Genomic DNA, 14,773 nt, shown 5'->3' with positions numbered 1-14,773 from the left:
CTAAGAACCTAAAAACACAGACACTGTCCTTTGGGTCAGCTCAATGTTCCATTCGGTCCTACTTTCTGCAGCCAGGAAGGGGCCCAGGGATGCGCCATAAGAGGCATTTCACAGGTCCCTTAGGCTCCAGCTTCCCTCAGAGGTGATTACCCCTGTCCTCATGTGACAGTTGTCTTCTCCGTTAAGCCTTCTACTTATGTTACTTGCCAAATCTGGAAACCCTATCTCATTTGAGCCAATAAGTACTCTCTAATGTCATTGTTGGTTTGGGATCCCAGGGAGTGTGAGTTTTGGAGTTGGACAGACTCACGTTCAAATCCTGGTTCCTCCACTCAAGAGAGAGAACATTTTTTTTATCTCGGAATTCTTATCTATTAAATGGAATGATAGCAATACCTCATGAGGTTGTTGGGAATATTAAAAGAGAGAATACTTGTATAGTACTTAGCACAGGCCCTGGTACCTACTAAGCACTCAATAGCTGTTATTATTATTGTCCATTTTATACAGAACATTATGTACACCGGCCAAGATTTGACCTAGTACTGCAAAATGCTACCTTTACAGGATTAATTTGGGAGTGGGACTCTCCTTAGTGTCTCCTTTGGTGATGACCAAGGCAAAGTGGCATCTAGCCCCTTCGTTTTTTTTGTTTGTTTGTTTTTAAGCTCTTTATTGGAATATAATTGCTTTACACTCTTGTGCCAGCTTTTGAGGTACACTCAAGTGAGTCAGCTGTATTTAGACATACATCCCCATATCCCCTCCCTCCCATGCCCCTTTGTTTTTGTCTTTGAATAATTCTTTTGGCCCCATGTCATGAAATGCCCCAGATTCATCCTCTAGTTGATTTTTCCTTTTAGTATAAAGGCATTTTTGTGCATGTGTTTGGAGGTCACTTAGAATTCCTCAAGTTGGAAGCAATTGTCTTCCCCTAAGGAGGTGCTTGAGTGACTGAGAATCACCTTTGAAATGCTACCTCAAGCCAATGAGTAGTGAGTGTGGCTGATAAAAGAGACCAGACCCTTTACATGCTCTTCTCTGACCTACCCAGCCCCATCAAAACTGACCCATCCACTTTCTCACCTGTCCTGGCCTCTAATCAGACATGCTAATGGCTAAAATGATTCTACTGAATCCCCCTCCCAATCCATAGGCTGTTTTATCAAAACCCTAAACCTGAACAAGTAAGCCTAACACTGGCTTCCTAGCAGCTAAGGGTGACCATGCAGGACCCCTTAATCACACCACATCATCAGCTGCCTGTTCTGCCTGCTTCACATGGATGGAAGGGAGCAGTGGTGCAAATAATCTAAAGATCATTTCCACTTGGTTTGGGAATGCACCACATGGTGCTGCTGTCGCTGATTTGCTTTGCTAATTTTGTTCTACCTAAGCTAATATTGAGATTGGTTCACATTTTTTAAGCTCATCTGGGCCAGAAGAGGGAAGAGGTAGTGGTGTGACCCACTTTGAGATGAAGGAAAACTGACCACGATCATGAGGGGGACATGACCATTCTATGTGAGGGCTAATAGGTCTAGAAGATGAATGCAAAAGGATCAAGATAAGCCCACCTACTCCATGCGCACTGAAAAGCCAGTCTTCCCAATGGCCTTCCCAGAATCTGAAATCCTCTTCATGAACAGCCTACATAAAGGGTGTTAATCATAACATAACTAGAGTTAAAGTGTTATGTAACCTAAGAGGAGTAATACATTTCCTAGAAGACACATTAGCAGTTCATCTGACTAAATCATCAGTCACTACTGTCACCCAGCAGAAAAAGCACCGAAGGGGTGAGACACAAGACAGTTCTACCTTGATGGGGCCTGGGTACACTAAGAGGCCCCTGGGTAGCTATGGTGGAAGCACAGGAGCACTTGGGTGGCTTGGGGGTGGGCTGGGAGGGTTGCTGAAGGAGGGTAAGACAACCTTCACCTCTTTCCTTCCCACATTTTCTTAGTTTCCTGCTCATGGTAGACATACAGAATATGCAACTGTATCAAGTAAATTCTTCCCTTTCTTAATCTTTTCCTGCTGGGTAACTGGACTTCCAAGGGCTTCTAGAGATTCCAGAGATCACTGGTTTTCTTTTTGTCCTTTAGAGCCCAACCATACATTGTATTGCCAATCCTACAAGCTGCTGCAAGGGACCATGGGGCTATTGAGATTTCTTTCTCTTTTTCTCATTGCAGTCTGCTCCCAGTTCTCGAGAGGGGTGTATGCCATCTTTGGATTCTATGACCAGATGTCAATGAACACTCTGACCTCCTTCTGTGGAGCTCTGCACACGTCCTTTGTCACGCCCAGCTTCCCCACTGATGCAGATGTGCAGTTTGTCATCCAGATGCGCCCAGCCTTGAAGGGCGCTATTCTGAGTCTCCTGGGTCACTACAAGTGGGAGAAGTTTGTGTACCTCTATGACACCGAAAGAGGTAAGAAGAGGCATCTGCTCTCCTGTTTGAATATTCATGTAACAGTGGTGTTCAACCTTTCTCAACTCACGTTTGTCCCTTTCTCTCCCAATAAATAAAATCTCTTCTTCTTTTAAAATTGTAATTAATATTCAAAATGAATTGAAGAGTAAGGCCAAAAAACAATCAAAGCAATAGTAATTTTAGAATCTAATTTTTCAAATTATACATGTCCTCCCACCCCCGACTTTGAAAAGGGGTTTCGGATTATCCTCCTGATTGAATCACTGTTGTTGAAAAAGAAGCCTTCCCCCTCCCCAAAATAATTTATCTGGTCTAAAATACACAAATTAAAAGCAGCTTAATCTAAAGTAGAGAGAGGCCTAAGCGGGAAAGGTTTTGGAGAATTAATCCTGCCAGAGACTATAATTATCCTCATTTCATAGGTGAGAAAACTGAAGCCCAAAGAGGAAAAGTGATTTTTCACACAGTTTAACCACAGAGCTGGGACTGGTGGCAATGTCTCTGATTTCCAGATCACATTAGGTGTTCAGATCATAGGGCCTCAACAATTATCTGATAGAAACAATGAATGGAGACTGGCCAAACTGGGTTTTGGGGATGGATAGTTTTTCTAATAGTAAGACATATTATATTGAATCTATTGAGGATGTATTATACTGAAAGTCTCCAAAATTAGGGGTCTGATCTTAAATAGTATATAGTTAAGTATACACATCACAGTGCAGCTAGACAGACTCCTCTAAAACCCAGTTATCTTTGAGGGGTTCCTCAGTAAAATCAGGGAATCCTATCGCCATGAGATTCCAAAAGATAATGTTACTTTATCACCTGTTTACTTGTAACCCTGGAAATTACGTCTTTATAGGTAACTTAACTCAGACCCTGTCAGGAAACATAAGGCCTGTATTTGCTTATAGTACTTACCTCCAAAATATCATCAAATTTCATGAACCTGAAGCAGGAGAGCAGAATTCTAGTCCATGCTCTGCCACTAATTAGCTCTCTGACCTTGACCAACTTATTGAAGCTCTCTTAGCCTTGGTCTCCTCACCAAAGCTATGTCCCTTCTTAATGTAATATTCTATGATTTTTTATATTATACCAGACATAGGACACTTTGTATCTTATTACTAATCCTAACTTACATGTTGTCAGTTAATTTGTCAACCAACCTACAAGCTGTTATCAATCCTCAATGGTTTATTCAAATCTTGTGATACATGCTTATATAATACAGTTCCAGTGGGGGTAGACAGAAAAGGACATTCAGAACAAAGTATCAAACTCAGTATCCAACTGAGTGCTACACTACAGATTCTGATTGCTATGAGAACTGTGAAAAAGTAGCACTCCTAGAAATAAGAGTTTTCAAAGGCTGGCTAGAGGAGCCAGGCCTTAAAGGATGTATAAGCTGTGGATTGGAAGAGAAGAAGGAGATGGAGTTTGGGGGAAGAGGAAGAGAACATGAACAAAGGGCAGAATCAGGGAGGAATGCTGTGTGTTCCTGCAGATCTTTGCCTGACTAGGGTACCAAAACAGTTTGAATGTTCTAATTCACAATTTGCTAAATTTTAATGCATTTCATTTCTTTCAAACACTGAGGATGAATTAGCCTATTTCCATATACTACATAGTGTAATCTAGTACATAAAAAATTAATTTTCAGAACTGAAGTTTGTAAATTAAACAGCTTCTCTCCTGAAACTTTTTTAAAACTAAATATCAGTTCTGCTAATATTGTAACCTCTCATTTATTGACAAGCAGGAGACACAAGTTAATGTATTCTTTCCTCATCGCCCATGACCCCCCTTTGCCCATTAGCTCTCTACTAGAGGAAAGGAAGCCAAAGTCCATCTCTGTTTCTTAATCCTGCATTTTTTCTCAAATCATCTCACTAAATCATTTGTTCAATTCTATGGTCTTAGAGCCAAAAGAAACCTTTCTGACTTGTGTATGTTCATATTTTTCCCTCTATAGCCATTTAGCTGGTGGGATTAATCTGCTCTGCTTAAGAAGTAATTTCCATAAAGTTTTATACTAATTTCATCCTTGGAAAGCCTTCTTAAAACACTGTATATTATGACCCTGTTCCAAAATTTTCAATAGTTTCTATTGCCCACATTGAAAAATGAAAGCAGTCTATTCCTCAAGACTCAATGTAATTATGCCTCAACCAACTAATGAACCGGTTGTCTTCATGTTACCTGATGAGAACCTTCCACTGCCGGCAGCTCCCATTTTTCACTGTTGCCCAAATGTGCCAGAACCACACTTGCCTCAGCAGCTGCACTTCCACTGCCTGGGATTCTCTCCATCTTGATTCTGAAAATCCTTCCTGCCTGTCCTTCCATTTTTCAAAACCCACTTCAGAGTCTATCTTCCCAAGTTAGCCTTCCCCGACCACTCCAGTGCACAATGATTCATTCATTCATTCATTCATTCATTCAGGAGGTGGTAGGGTCAAAATGATAAACAAGATAGACATGTCTCCTGACGTTATAAAGCTTACGTTCTAATCAGGGAGAAAGGGGGAAAAAATAAGTAAGCCAACAAATAAAATAATTATATATTTAGGTAAGGTGCTATGAAGGAAACAAAGAGACAGATACTAATGGATAGGACCTAAAGGATTCTCAGTGACAGCCTCATTGAGAAGGGGCATTGAAGCTGAGAACTAAAGAATTAGAAGGAGACCACCATGGGAAGAATAGAAGGAGTTTTCAAGCAGTGGAAATAGTAAGTGCAAAGGCCCTGTGGCAGGGAAGAGCTTGGTATGTTTGAGGAACTGAAAGAAGACAAGTGTGGCTAAAGGGTACTGAGGAGGTTGAGAGTGGCCTAAAATGAGACTGTAAAGGTAAACAGAAGCCAGATCATAGCCATGGAGTACAGATAGGAACCAGGATAAGGAATAGGAATTTTATTCTGACTGCAATGGGAGGTCATTGGAGGATTCTGAGCAGGGGAATCATGTGATCTCATTTAAGTTTCTGTAGAGAATGGAGTGTGATACAAGAGTGAAGGAAGGGAAACAAATTAAAAGGCCATTGTGTTGGAATATTACTCAGCTATAAAAAGGGATGAGATGGAGCTATATGTAATGAGGTGGATAGACCTAGAGTCTGTCATCCAGAGTGAAGGAAGTCAGAAAGAGAAAGACAAATACTGTATGCTAACTCACATATACGGAATCTAAAAATGGTACTGATGAACTCAGTGACAAGAACAAGGACGCAGGTGCAGAGAATGGACTGGAGAACTCGAGGTTTGGGAGGGGGCGGGGGGTGAAGGGGAAGCTGAGGCGAAGCGAGAGTAGCACAGACATATATATATACTACCAACTGTAAGGTAGATAGCCAGTGGGAAGTTGTTGTATAACAAAGGGAGTCCAACTCGAGGATGGACGATGCATTAGAGGACTGGGACGGGGAGGGTGGGGGGGACTCGAGGGAGGGTGGGGGGGGAGTCAGGGGAGGGAGGGAATACGGGGATATGTGTATAAAAACAGATGATTGAACTTGGTGTACCCCCCCAAAAATAATTTAAAAGAAAAAAGAAAAAAAAAACAGATGATTGAACTTGGTGTACCCCCCCAAAAAAATAAATAAATAAAATTAAAATAAAAAAAATAAAGCTGATTCACTTTGTTGTACAGCAGAAACTGGCACAACAGTGTAAAACAATTATATTCCAATAAAGAGCTAAAAAAAAAAAAAAAGGCCATTGTGGTCATCTAGGTGAGAAATGCTGGCAGCTTAGACTAAACTGGAGATGGAGAAAAGTAGACGGAGTTGAAATATATTTTGGACACAGATCAGCAGAACTTGGTGACAGGTTGACTGTGGGATGTGAGGGAAAGGAAGGATTCATGGATGACTACTAAGCTTTCGGCTTGAGATACTGGGTAAGATGGTGACACTATTTACTGAGGTGACTGAGGGCAGGAAGAGAACCAGTTTTAAGGAGCCGAGATCTTGCCCACCTCTGAATGCCCACATTTTGCCCAGGTCATTCACTTGGCGCTTCCCTCCATCGTGATAGTAAACAGGGGCTTAGCCCCTAGGTTTAGACTTTGTGCTTCCCCTGGTTTCTAGCACAGGCCTGGGTACATACTTAGTGTTTTGCCAATTCCATTAGTGATTCATCCAGAATAAGCCCATGTGTTTTTTAAATGTTGGACTGAAAGAAAGAGAGAGAAAAACCAAGAAGGGAGGGAAGAAGGGAGGGAGAGAGGGAGGAAACAAAGGAATGGATGAGAGGAGAGGAGCGGAGGAGAGGAGAGGAGCGGATGAGAGGGAAGGGAAGGGACGGGAAGGGAAGGAAAGGAAAGCAAAGGAAAGCGAAGGAAAGCGAAGGAAAGGAGAGGAAAAAAAAGGAGGTAGTGAGGGAGGAAGAAAAGAGAAAACCCAGTTTATAACTCAAACTATGTGGTATTGTTCTTTAAAATATTCCATCTATTCTGTATTTTCTCTTTTTCTATAATGATCATCTATTGCTTCAGTAATAAACATTATGGGGAGAAATTACAACTGCAAAGTGTAAGTTTAGAATTTTTAAAATTACATAAGAGAGAAATGAGAGATGGAGAGAGACAGAAGGGAACACCTATAATTACATTCAAATAAGCTAAATATACAAATGATGTGACTGCACTGTGTGAGGGCAGGGATGAGCGAGGAGCTGAGAAATGGGTTACACATTTGAGGTCATTTAAAAGATTTATAGCACAATCAGGGTAATTTTATCTCTGAGAGTATGAGACACTGAGTGAATTTCAAGGCTTTGTTAGTTACACTTTCATTTCTGTCTGCAGAGTAAGGTCGGATTCTGTGTTTACAGGTCACCACTTTGCTCCGTTACTAAAATAACCACCTGGATTTGTTAATAATGCAAAGTTGAAGTTGATGCTCTTGGCGCTATACACATCGAAAGTCAGCTCTTGGGAAAGTTATGAGGTTTACTGTGTGGTATCTGCCCCCTTTATACGCTCTCCTCTTTATTGACCCCCTTTTTTCCCTTACCCAGGGCTGCTCATTGTGGCACTTGTTTACACCTGCCCTCCCTGGCTCGAGGTCTCTGTCCTAACCTGCCTCTACACCTCCATAAAAACTCTTCCTCTTTGCTATTAGACCTGTCTTTTGGGTGCAAGTGACCTAGCTCTCTGTGGCTAACATTTCCCCCAGAACAGCAACACGCTTGAGAACTGCAGCCAGACTCTCTCGTGCACCTGACAACTCTCCTTGGCTTCAATGGGCACAACCTACAGAGATGAAAGAGTCCGGCCCAGCCTGTGGCTCTCAGCTTAGATAATGAGATAATAGCTCCAAGTGCCCTTTGAGGCAACGAGTCCCTACCTTCTTGTCAGTGTTCAATAAACTCCTGCTGTTTCCCATTCTCAACCTGAAACTCCCTACTCAGTTCCCAGGTAACTCTCAGGAAGTCACCCGCCTTCTAACAGACCTTTCTGTTTGCCCTAGAACATTGTGGCAGGAACACGGGCAGTGACAACAAGTAGTCCGTCAGTCAACAAGCAATTATAGGGTGTTTCCTGGCGCTGGCTTGCACCGGGCCACGGGCAGTGTTTAAGCAGAATTCGGGTCCTGCCTTTGAGAAGATGACAGTCCTGTCGCTGAAACAGTGATTTATCTCAGGGGCCTGGAAAAATTCATTTTTAACCCAACTCTTCCCCCATCCACCAACGAAATTTGCATTCGTTAGAGCAGGCACCTTGTGAACCGATTAAAATGTTGCCCGGATAGCTAGGAAGGTGAGAAAATGTTAAAATATCCTGAAAGGCTTCAGAGGTAAAGAGATTCTCCAAGACAAGGAGAAAGGGCCTTTGCTCAGAGGACCGGGGATGTTTTCAGATTGGCTGGATTTTAACTCCACTGAGAGGCAGGCAGAGCTTCAGTCCCTCACACCTTCCTGCTTGTTGTCGTTTACCACCTACTTACATAACCTGGCTTCATCCCTTCCATCCAGTTCTACTTTCCCAAATAAGGCACAGATGCTCTCTGTGTCTCTCTCCCTCTCTTTCTCCCTTCCTCCCTGCTTCACCCTCTCTCTCCCTTTCTACACACACACACACACACACACACGTACGCACACATACACACACATCCCAGTACCACTCAATGGTACAAACCAACAAACCCCTATTATTGTCATTTTATTATCTTTGTTTGATAAGAGCAGTTGCCATTTTTAAGCACTTATTACGTACTAGGCCCCGAGTTTATGAATTACCACATGTAATCCTCACGGCATCCCTGCATCTTTACAACAGAAGGAAACCAAGGCATAAAAAGATTCAGCGATGGCTCCTAGGGGTCACACAGCTTAGTGCGCCACGGTAATGGAACCCGGGATTTCGACTACAGCCTGACACACTCCACAGCCTGTGTGCTGTTCACTGGGCTGCCATACTGCCTCCCACACGTGTGACACTGAAACTGCGATTAGCTCTTCCCTTAGTCTTCCCTTCAGCCATTCTTCAAAGGCCCTGTTACCTAGACCCTCCCACCCTATCCTAGTTGCCTTCCCGTGGGTGCACTCCAGCTGTCCATTTCTTTCTTAAATCCTGGTGTCCACAAATGAACCCAAAAGCCTTTGGTCCCAGAGTAAAAAATCCAGGTTAAGCGGCAGATGGGGAGCAAAAGTAGTAAATGCAGCCAGACAGGTGGGTTTGCCTGTGGTGCACACTCATGGGATGCTGTGGCGGGGACCCGATTCCGAGGCAAATCTGAACTCATACATTCCTCTCTGGGGCAAAGGCCACTTTCAGGGGCCAGAAAAATCTGAACCTGCAGATCGTCATCGCTAAAGGACTGGTTTTGGTTGGAGAAGAAGAAAGTAAGACGAGACTGATGATAGGTTCTACCATGGCTACTTGGCAGGAAGTTAAAAGAAAGTAGCAGGTAACGATTAAAAAAGAAAAAGAAAAAAGATTATCATGGATTTTTTTTTCTCCTCCACTTTAAGAACTGATTAAAGGATGCGAACTCATTAACAGATGGTTCCAATTCTAGTCATGTCCAGTTGCCTTGTGGGAAAAATGAAGCCAAAAGAGTTTTTATTGAAATTCAAGCTACTTTTTATATCTGAATAAATTAGGAAGACCCAGAGAGTACATTATCCAGTGAGAGACAGATACTAAATTCCCCTGTTTGGGCAGCAATAATCAGGGCTGACAGTACCTGAGACATCTGGTAGTTTCTGCAGCCTGCCTAATCTATTGTGATGAGGCTTCAACTATGAGAGCATCTCGAGAGCCTGCACAATAATAATAGTGAATGACTATTTGGACTGGATTATGAAGAAAAGACTGTATATATGTCTATAATGAGAATTTCATTGAAAGTGAAAATACTAAAGCTGTCATATTTTTTAATACTTCGATTTGCACATCCTTGACTGCTTTGGGGCATGAAAAGAGAAAGTGCCGAGCAATTTGTTGTCAGCTCTTGAAATGAATTTTCATTTAAACACTTCCTCTCCACAAAGGTTATTAGCTTAGTAGCTTGTTCCTGGGGTTGGACCATCAGTTGGGGAAAAAAAAAATCGCTAGACATTAAACCACCCTTTCAAAAGCTGAATATTAGTTACTGTGGAAATTGTTCTTGCAGTAGCTTAACATATTCCGCTGTATCTCTCCAACGCTGCAGATTAGACTGCAGCGACTATTAATAAATACTGTCATATTTTACAGCTGTCATGCAAAGCTGAAAAAAGGCCTCGCTGTGATTAGATCCTGTTTACTGTAATATTTCCAGCTCAGACTCAGAAAGGCAGTTGTCCTATAAAGGTATTTTCCATAAGTAGAATATTTCTCCATCAAATGACATGACTAATTTTAATGTATCGTTAACTCCTTGGTGGCAGTGAATTTGAGATTGAATTGACTTCACAGCCAGAGACACATTCCTCTCCAGAGACACACTAAGCTAAAATGTCAATTTTTTTCTCTTGGGTTGTCCTTCATTTTCAGACGTGGTGCTTTGAGTAGTCCCCTCCCCCGTAGAAGGACAAATTTGCACGGTTTATCTGTCTTCTTTTGCCCTGTCCCGCTTGTGACCGATTGCATTGTTTGCAAGACAGCTGGTCAGGATTTAGGGCAGGAATGACACTTCAGTGGGCTAGCTAGAAATTCTGCTTCCTGAGCTAAAATGCCACCATATGAGTGAAAGAAATAGATCTCTAGCCCCCCTACCATGCAGTAGCTATTTGGAATGGTATTCACATCTCTGAAAAAAGGAGGTGACAGCTGGCAGGGTTGCTTTTGCTCTGACCTTCCTGTTGCTTTTCATCAAGCTCCTTTAGGAATTAACCCTCACTAAGCTGAATATCTAGTTTTCAGTGAATGGGTGGTCCTTACACCATCAAGGAGTGGCTGATGTGTCCCGTAAATTCAGGGTAGAGCCTGAGAGGTCTTTGAGAAGACTCTTCTAAATGTTCCTTGGGGAAGAGATAGACAGGTGTAGATCTACAACTGTGACTTTGAGGTTCGTCTCCCGGAGCCCCCGAGACAACAATTAAAGCAAGGTTGCTGTGGAAGTGAAACAAAAGAATGCATGTAACGTCTTTAGCACCAAGCCGAACACGGTAACATGCTCAATAAATTTTATCTCTTATTATTTTAACAGTGGTCCTCCGTGCAGAGGGAGGGTGATTTTCCCCCTGCAGGGGACATTTGGCAATGTCTAGAGACATTTTTCGTCTTGGGTAGAGGACAGCCATGCTGCTAAACATCCTACAGTGCACAGGATAGCACCCCACCCCCAAAGACGTATCTGGACCGAACTAGCAATAGTGCCAACGTGGCAGCAGGTTCAAAGGACAAATGGTTGCAAGAATTCCTCAAGGAGTTGTAATGAACCAATCTAGCATTTATTGAGTGTCTCTTACTGTGCCTAGATTGGTGTTAAGAGTTATCTTCAGTAGGAGGCGGAGCCTTTAGCTTTGAAGAACTTACATTATGGTCCGAGAGACAGGCTAAGATTTATACACATGAAGCAAAGATAAATACGAAACAGCACATACAAGAGCTAGATTGTATAGTACAGATTTGAAGTACTGTGGGATCCAAATAAGAAAGAGTTCACAATAAGCAAGCTGGACCCATCAGGGAAGGCTCCATGAAAGAAGTTAAACATTTTTCTGAGCCCACCACCCAACTGCCTTCCCTAGCAATGACCTTGCTTTGATTGGTAAGGCCAAGTGGGTATCTAGAACCAAAACAACATGGCATTCCCATCAGTGTTCCCAAACGTCAGAGCTTAGGACAAGAAACACAATTAAAAGAAAAACCAAGAAAAGGAACAATGTTCCTTTTACTAAATGGAAAGCAATTACAGAGCTGTTGAAAATAGGCAGTAAACAAAAGGAGGGAGGGAGATACTGGCAAAATTCCATTTTCCCAACTAATCCTGTAGCAAAAGTGCAATTTGCAACAAAATCAACAGTGCTCTCTCCCTCTCTCTTGCAGTCAAACACATTGTTTGGCATGAGCACGGCTACACACGATGCCTTAGCAGTAAAGTGTACAGAAGCTAGGAAGTCGGAATATGATTGGGGGAGGGGTGCAGAAGTTAAGGTGGAGCACAGCTCTCTCCGCCCCCCCCCACCCCTCCCCCCACAGTCTCCGCGGAGCACCCTCCTTCAGGGGAAAAAGAGGGGCACAGATAAAGACTACAGCACACCCAGTCTTCCTGGAGCCTTTCCAATCAATAAGTTGCCAGCGTCGACTGCTGTCCTGCTTTGTCGACTCCACAAACGATCTGATTAATTCTCTGGTGCTAACTGCCTCAGCGGGCTTTCTCGGCAGTGGAACAGAGGCTAATTAAGATCATGTCAGGCGAGGAGGCTGACAGGTTATGTTCCTGGGCCACGCGGAACTTTTAGAGGGTGCTTCAACTTTACCGCAGGCAGGCAGTGCTTGGCCAGGCACCGATTCCATAGCAGGCTTCTCATTTATCTCCCCCGATGCCTCCGTCAACGGGCCTCCGTTTTGTCAAGGATTTACATCCTTCTCCTTGGGGTAATTAGCTGCCACTGTGTTCACTCTGAATTGCATTATTTCAGCTTCCTTTCATTTGAATTTTTAATATGCTTGTAAACAGAGATAACAATTAATAGTGGGGTCATTTTCCCTCCAAAATCGTGTGTGTGTGTGTGTGTGTGTGTGTGTGTGTCTTACCAGCATATAGCCCATAGAGGTGAGTTTAGGACACATAAAGGAAGCCTTACTTCTCACAGCAGGTAGAAAATGGAGGAAACATATGGAACTCATTACACCAAGTGGTGGATTAGACTGAAAATATAAATAGCTTCCCTCTCCCCCTAAATAAAGGCTTAGAAGAATTCATGGATGATAGACCCATAATGAGTTACTAAGGGAAAGAGATGTTTGGAGGATTTCTCTAAACTGAGGTTGACACACATTGCAAAGTAGACTTCAGGGGCCACATTTGCCTTCTCATAGGCACATGGTCACACACGGTACTGGCATTCCATGCCCAGAGTTTTTAAAGATAATTTCAAGAGTCTGGTATGTATCTAAGAAGTGGGGAGGAATGCTGAGAAACAGAACATTCTCCAGAAACATTCTATCTCTTCTCATATAATCAGAGCCTCCAACCACACATCAAGAACACCCTGTTGTGAAAGGTGATTGGCTCAGTTAAGAATGTTGAAGAAAAGCATCATCAAACCATATCCTCAGTTCCATGCCCAGCTCTTCCACTAAGTAGCTGGTGATCCCGGGAAAGTCATGTAGCCTTTCTGGTCCTCAGATTCCACATCTTGTAAAATGAGGGAATGGACTCAACCGTTCTTCAACTAACAACTCCTGAGTGCAGGGATTGTGTGTCAGAGACATTACTGGGATTATAGAAGCGAATGAAACAGAGTGCCTGCCCTTAATAAACTCACAGTTTAGAAGGCGAGCATAGACAGGTTAATAAGTAGAATCTAAAGTGATTCTAAACTTTTGTGAGCTATTATAGCACTTCTAATTAACAATGAAGCCAGAACTCTTTTTCAAATGACCACTCTTAAGGAGGGTTATGGAGACACAAATAATCACCCACATTGGCTTTGGAAAATAGCCAGAGACCCTCAGCACACTCTCGTTTTTTCTTGCTCACCCATTAGTGCTCAGCCCTTAACCTTTCTAGGACCCTGCTAGGTAGAGGAGAAAAGGAAATAATGCTCAGTTGGTAGATTATGATACCCCAGTAGATCTTCAAACCCTTCCTGGCAGGTCTCAAGTTAGGGACTGCCACGACACACTTCTAACAAGGTTTGCTGGGATTCTCCACAGTGCCCTCCCCTCCATTCAACATCTTTAAGCCATTACCCTTCAAGTTCTTAAAATGGCAATCTCATTTGCAATCTCAGGGCTTCTGTAAAATGAATGGATTGTTTCCTACCAAAAATGATATGAATTTCTAGGATAATAGATAATGCAGTTTTGTTTGTTGAATAGATCCAATTTCTCTAAAGATTCAAAATGCTTCACTAAGCAGGACAGTCACAGTTTTACATGGGCTTTCCAGAGGCTCTCCCCAAGTCTAGAGCCACATATCTAGTTTTCCCCTAAAACCTTTTCCTTGAGGCTTCACCAGTACCACAAACTCAACCTGACGAACTCTGAATGTATCATCTTCCCAGAAAACCCTCTGCTCCATCTATGTTCCCAGGCTCAGTGAATGGCACTGCCCAGGTGCCCGAAGCAGAAACCTTATCCTTGAATCTTCCTTCATCATCCCTCATATCTCATCATCAAAGACCCTCTTCTGCATTTCCACTACCACTGACTCAAGTTCAGGCTACCGTCACCTCCGGCCCCATCCTCCTAACTGATCTGCCTGATTTTACACCCTCCACCACCACCAGACAGCAATCTTCCATTACATCACTCCCCTGCCTAAAAGCTTTCAGTGGCGCCCTGTTACTCCTAGGATCATGTCCTAGTTTCATAGCATGGCACAGAAGGCCTTTCACGATCCAATTAAACTCTGACCCATTTTCCTAGCCTCATCTCCTCCCAGTCCTTACCCAATAGTTCTCTATACTCTAGCCATACGGAAGTATGCCACTTTCAATAAGCAACATGTACTATGCACTTGTTGGGGTTTTTTTCTTGGTGGGGGGAGGTTGCCTCCATGCCTTTGCACATACTGTTCTAACTTTCTGGCACTCAGCTTCCTCACTCCACTTCCCCACCACCACCCCCCAACACACACAGAAACGTGCTGCCTCTCTATCTGGTAAATGACGTATCCTTCGAAACTCTGCTCAGATATCCTCACCCCCAGATCTAGGTGTCCCACCA

At 43.0% G+C, this 14,773-nt stretch overlaps 1 protein-coding gene across 1 annotated transcript in view; it reads left to right on the top strand.

The window, feature by feature from the left end:
• Nucleotides 1-14,773, top strand: part of GRIA3 (glutamate ionotropic receptor AMPA type subunit 3) — a 284,919-nt gene that overhangs the window by 74,277 nt on the left and 195,869 nt on the right. Inside the window, exon 3 of the mRNA XM_057718466.1 lies at nt 2,199-2,438. Coding sequence (XP_057574449.1) covers nt 2,199-2,438 — 240 coding nt within the window. The remainder of the gene's footprint in view (nt 1-2,198; nt 2,439-14,773) is intronic.

This window comes from Hippopotamus amphibius, chromosome X (genome assembly GCF_030028045.1).
Source record: "Hippopotamus amphibius kiboko isolate mHipAmp2 chromosome X, mHipAmp2.hap2, whole genome shotgun sequence".
In the NCBI taxonomy this organism is placed as follows: domain Eukaryota; kingdom Metazoa; phylum Chordata; class Mammalia; order Artiodactyla; family Hippopotamidae; genus Hippopotamus; species Hippopotamus amphibius.
Note: the sequence above shows the minus strand (reverse complement) of the source record. Positions and strands in the feature narration are given on the sequence as shown.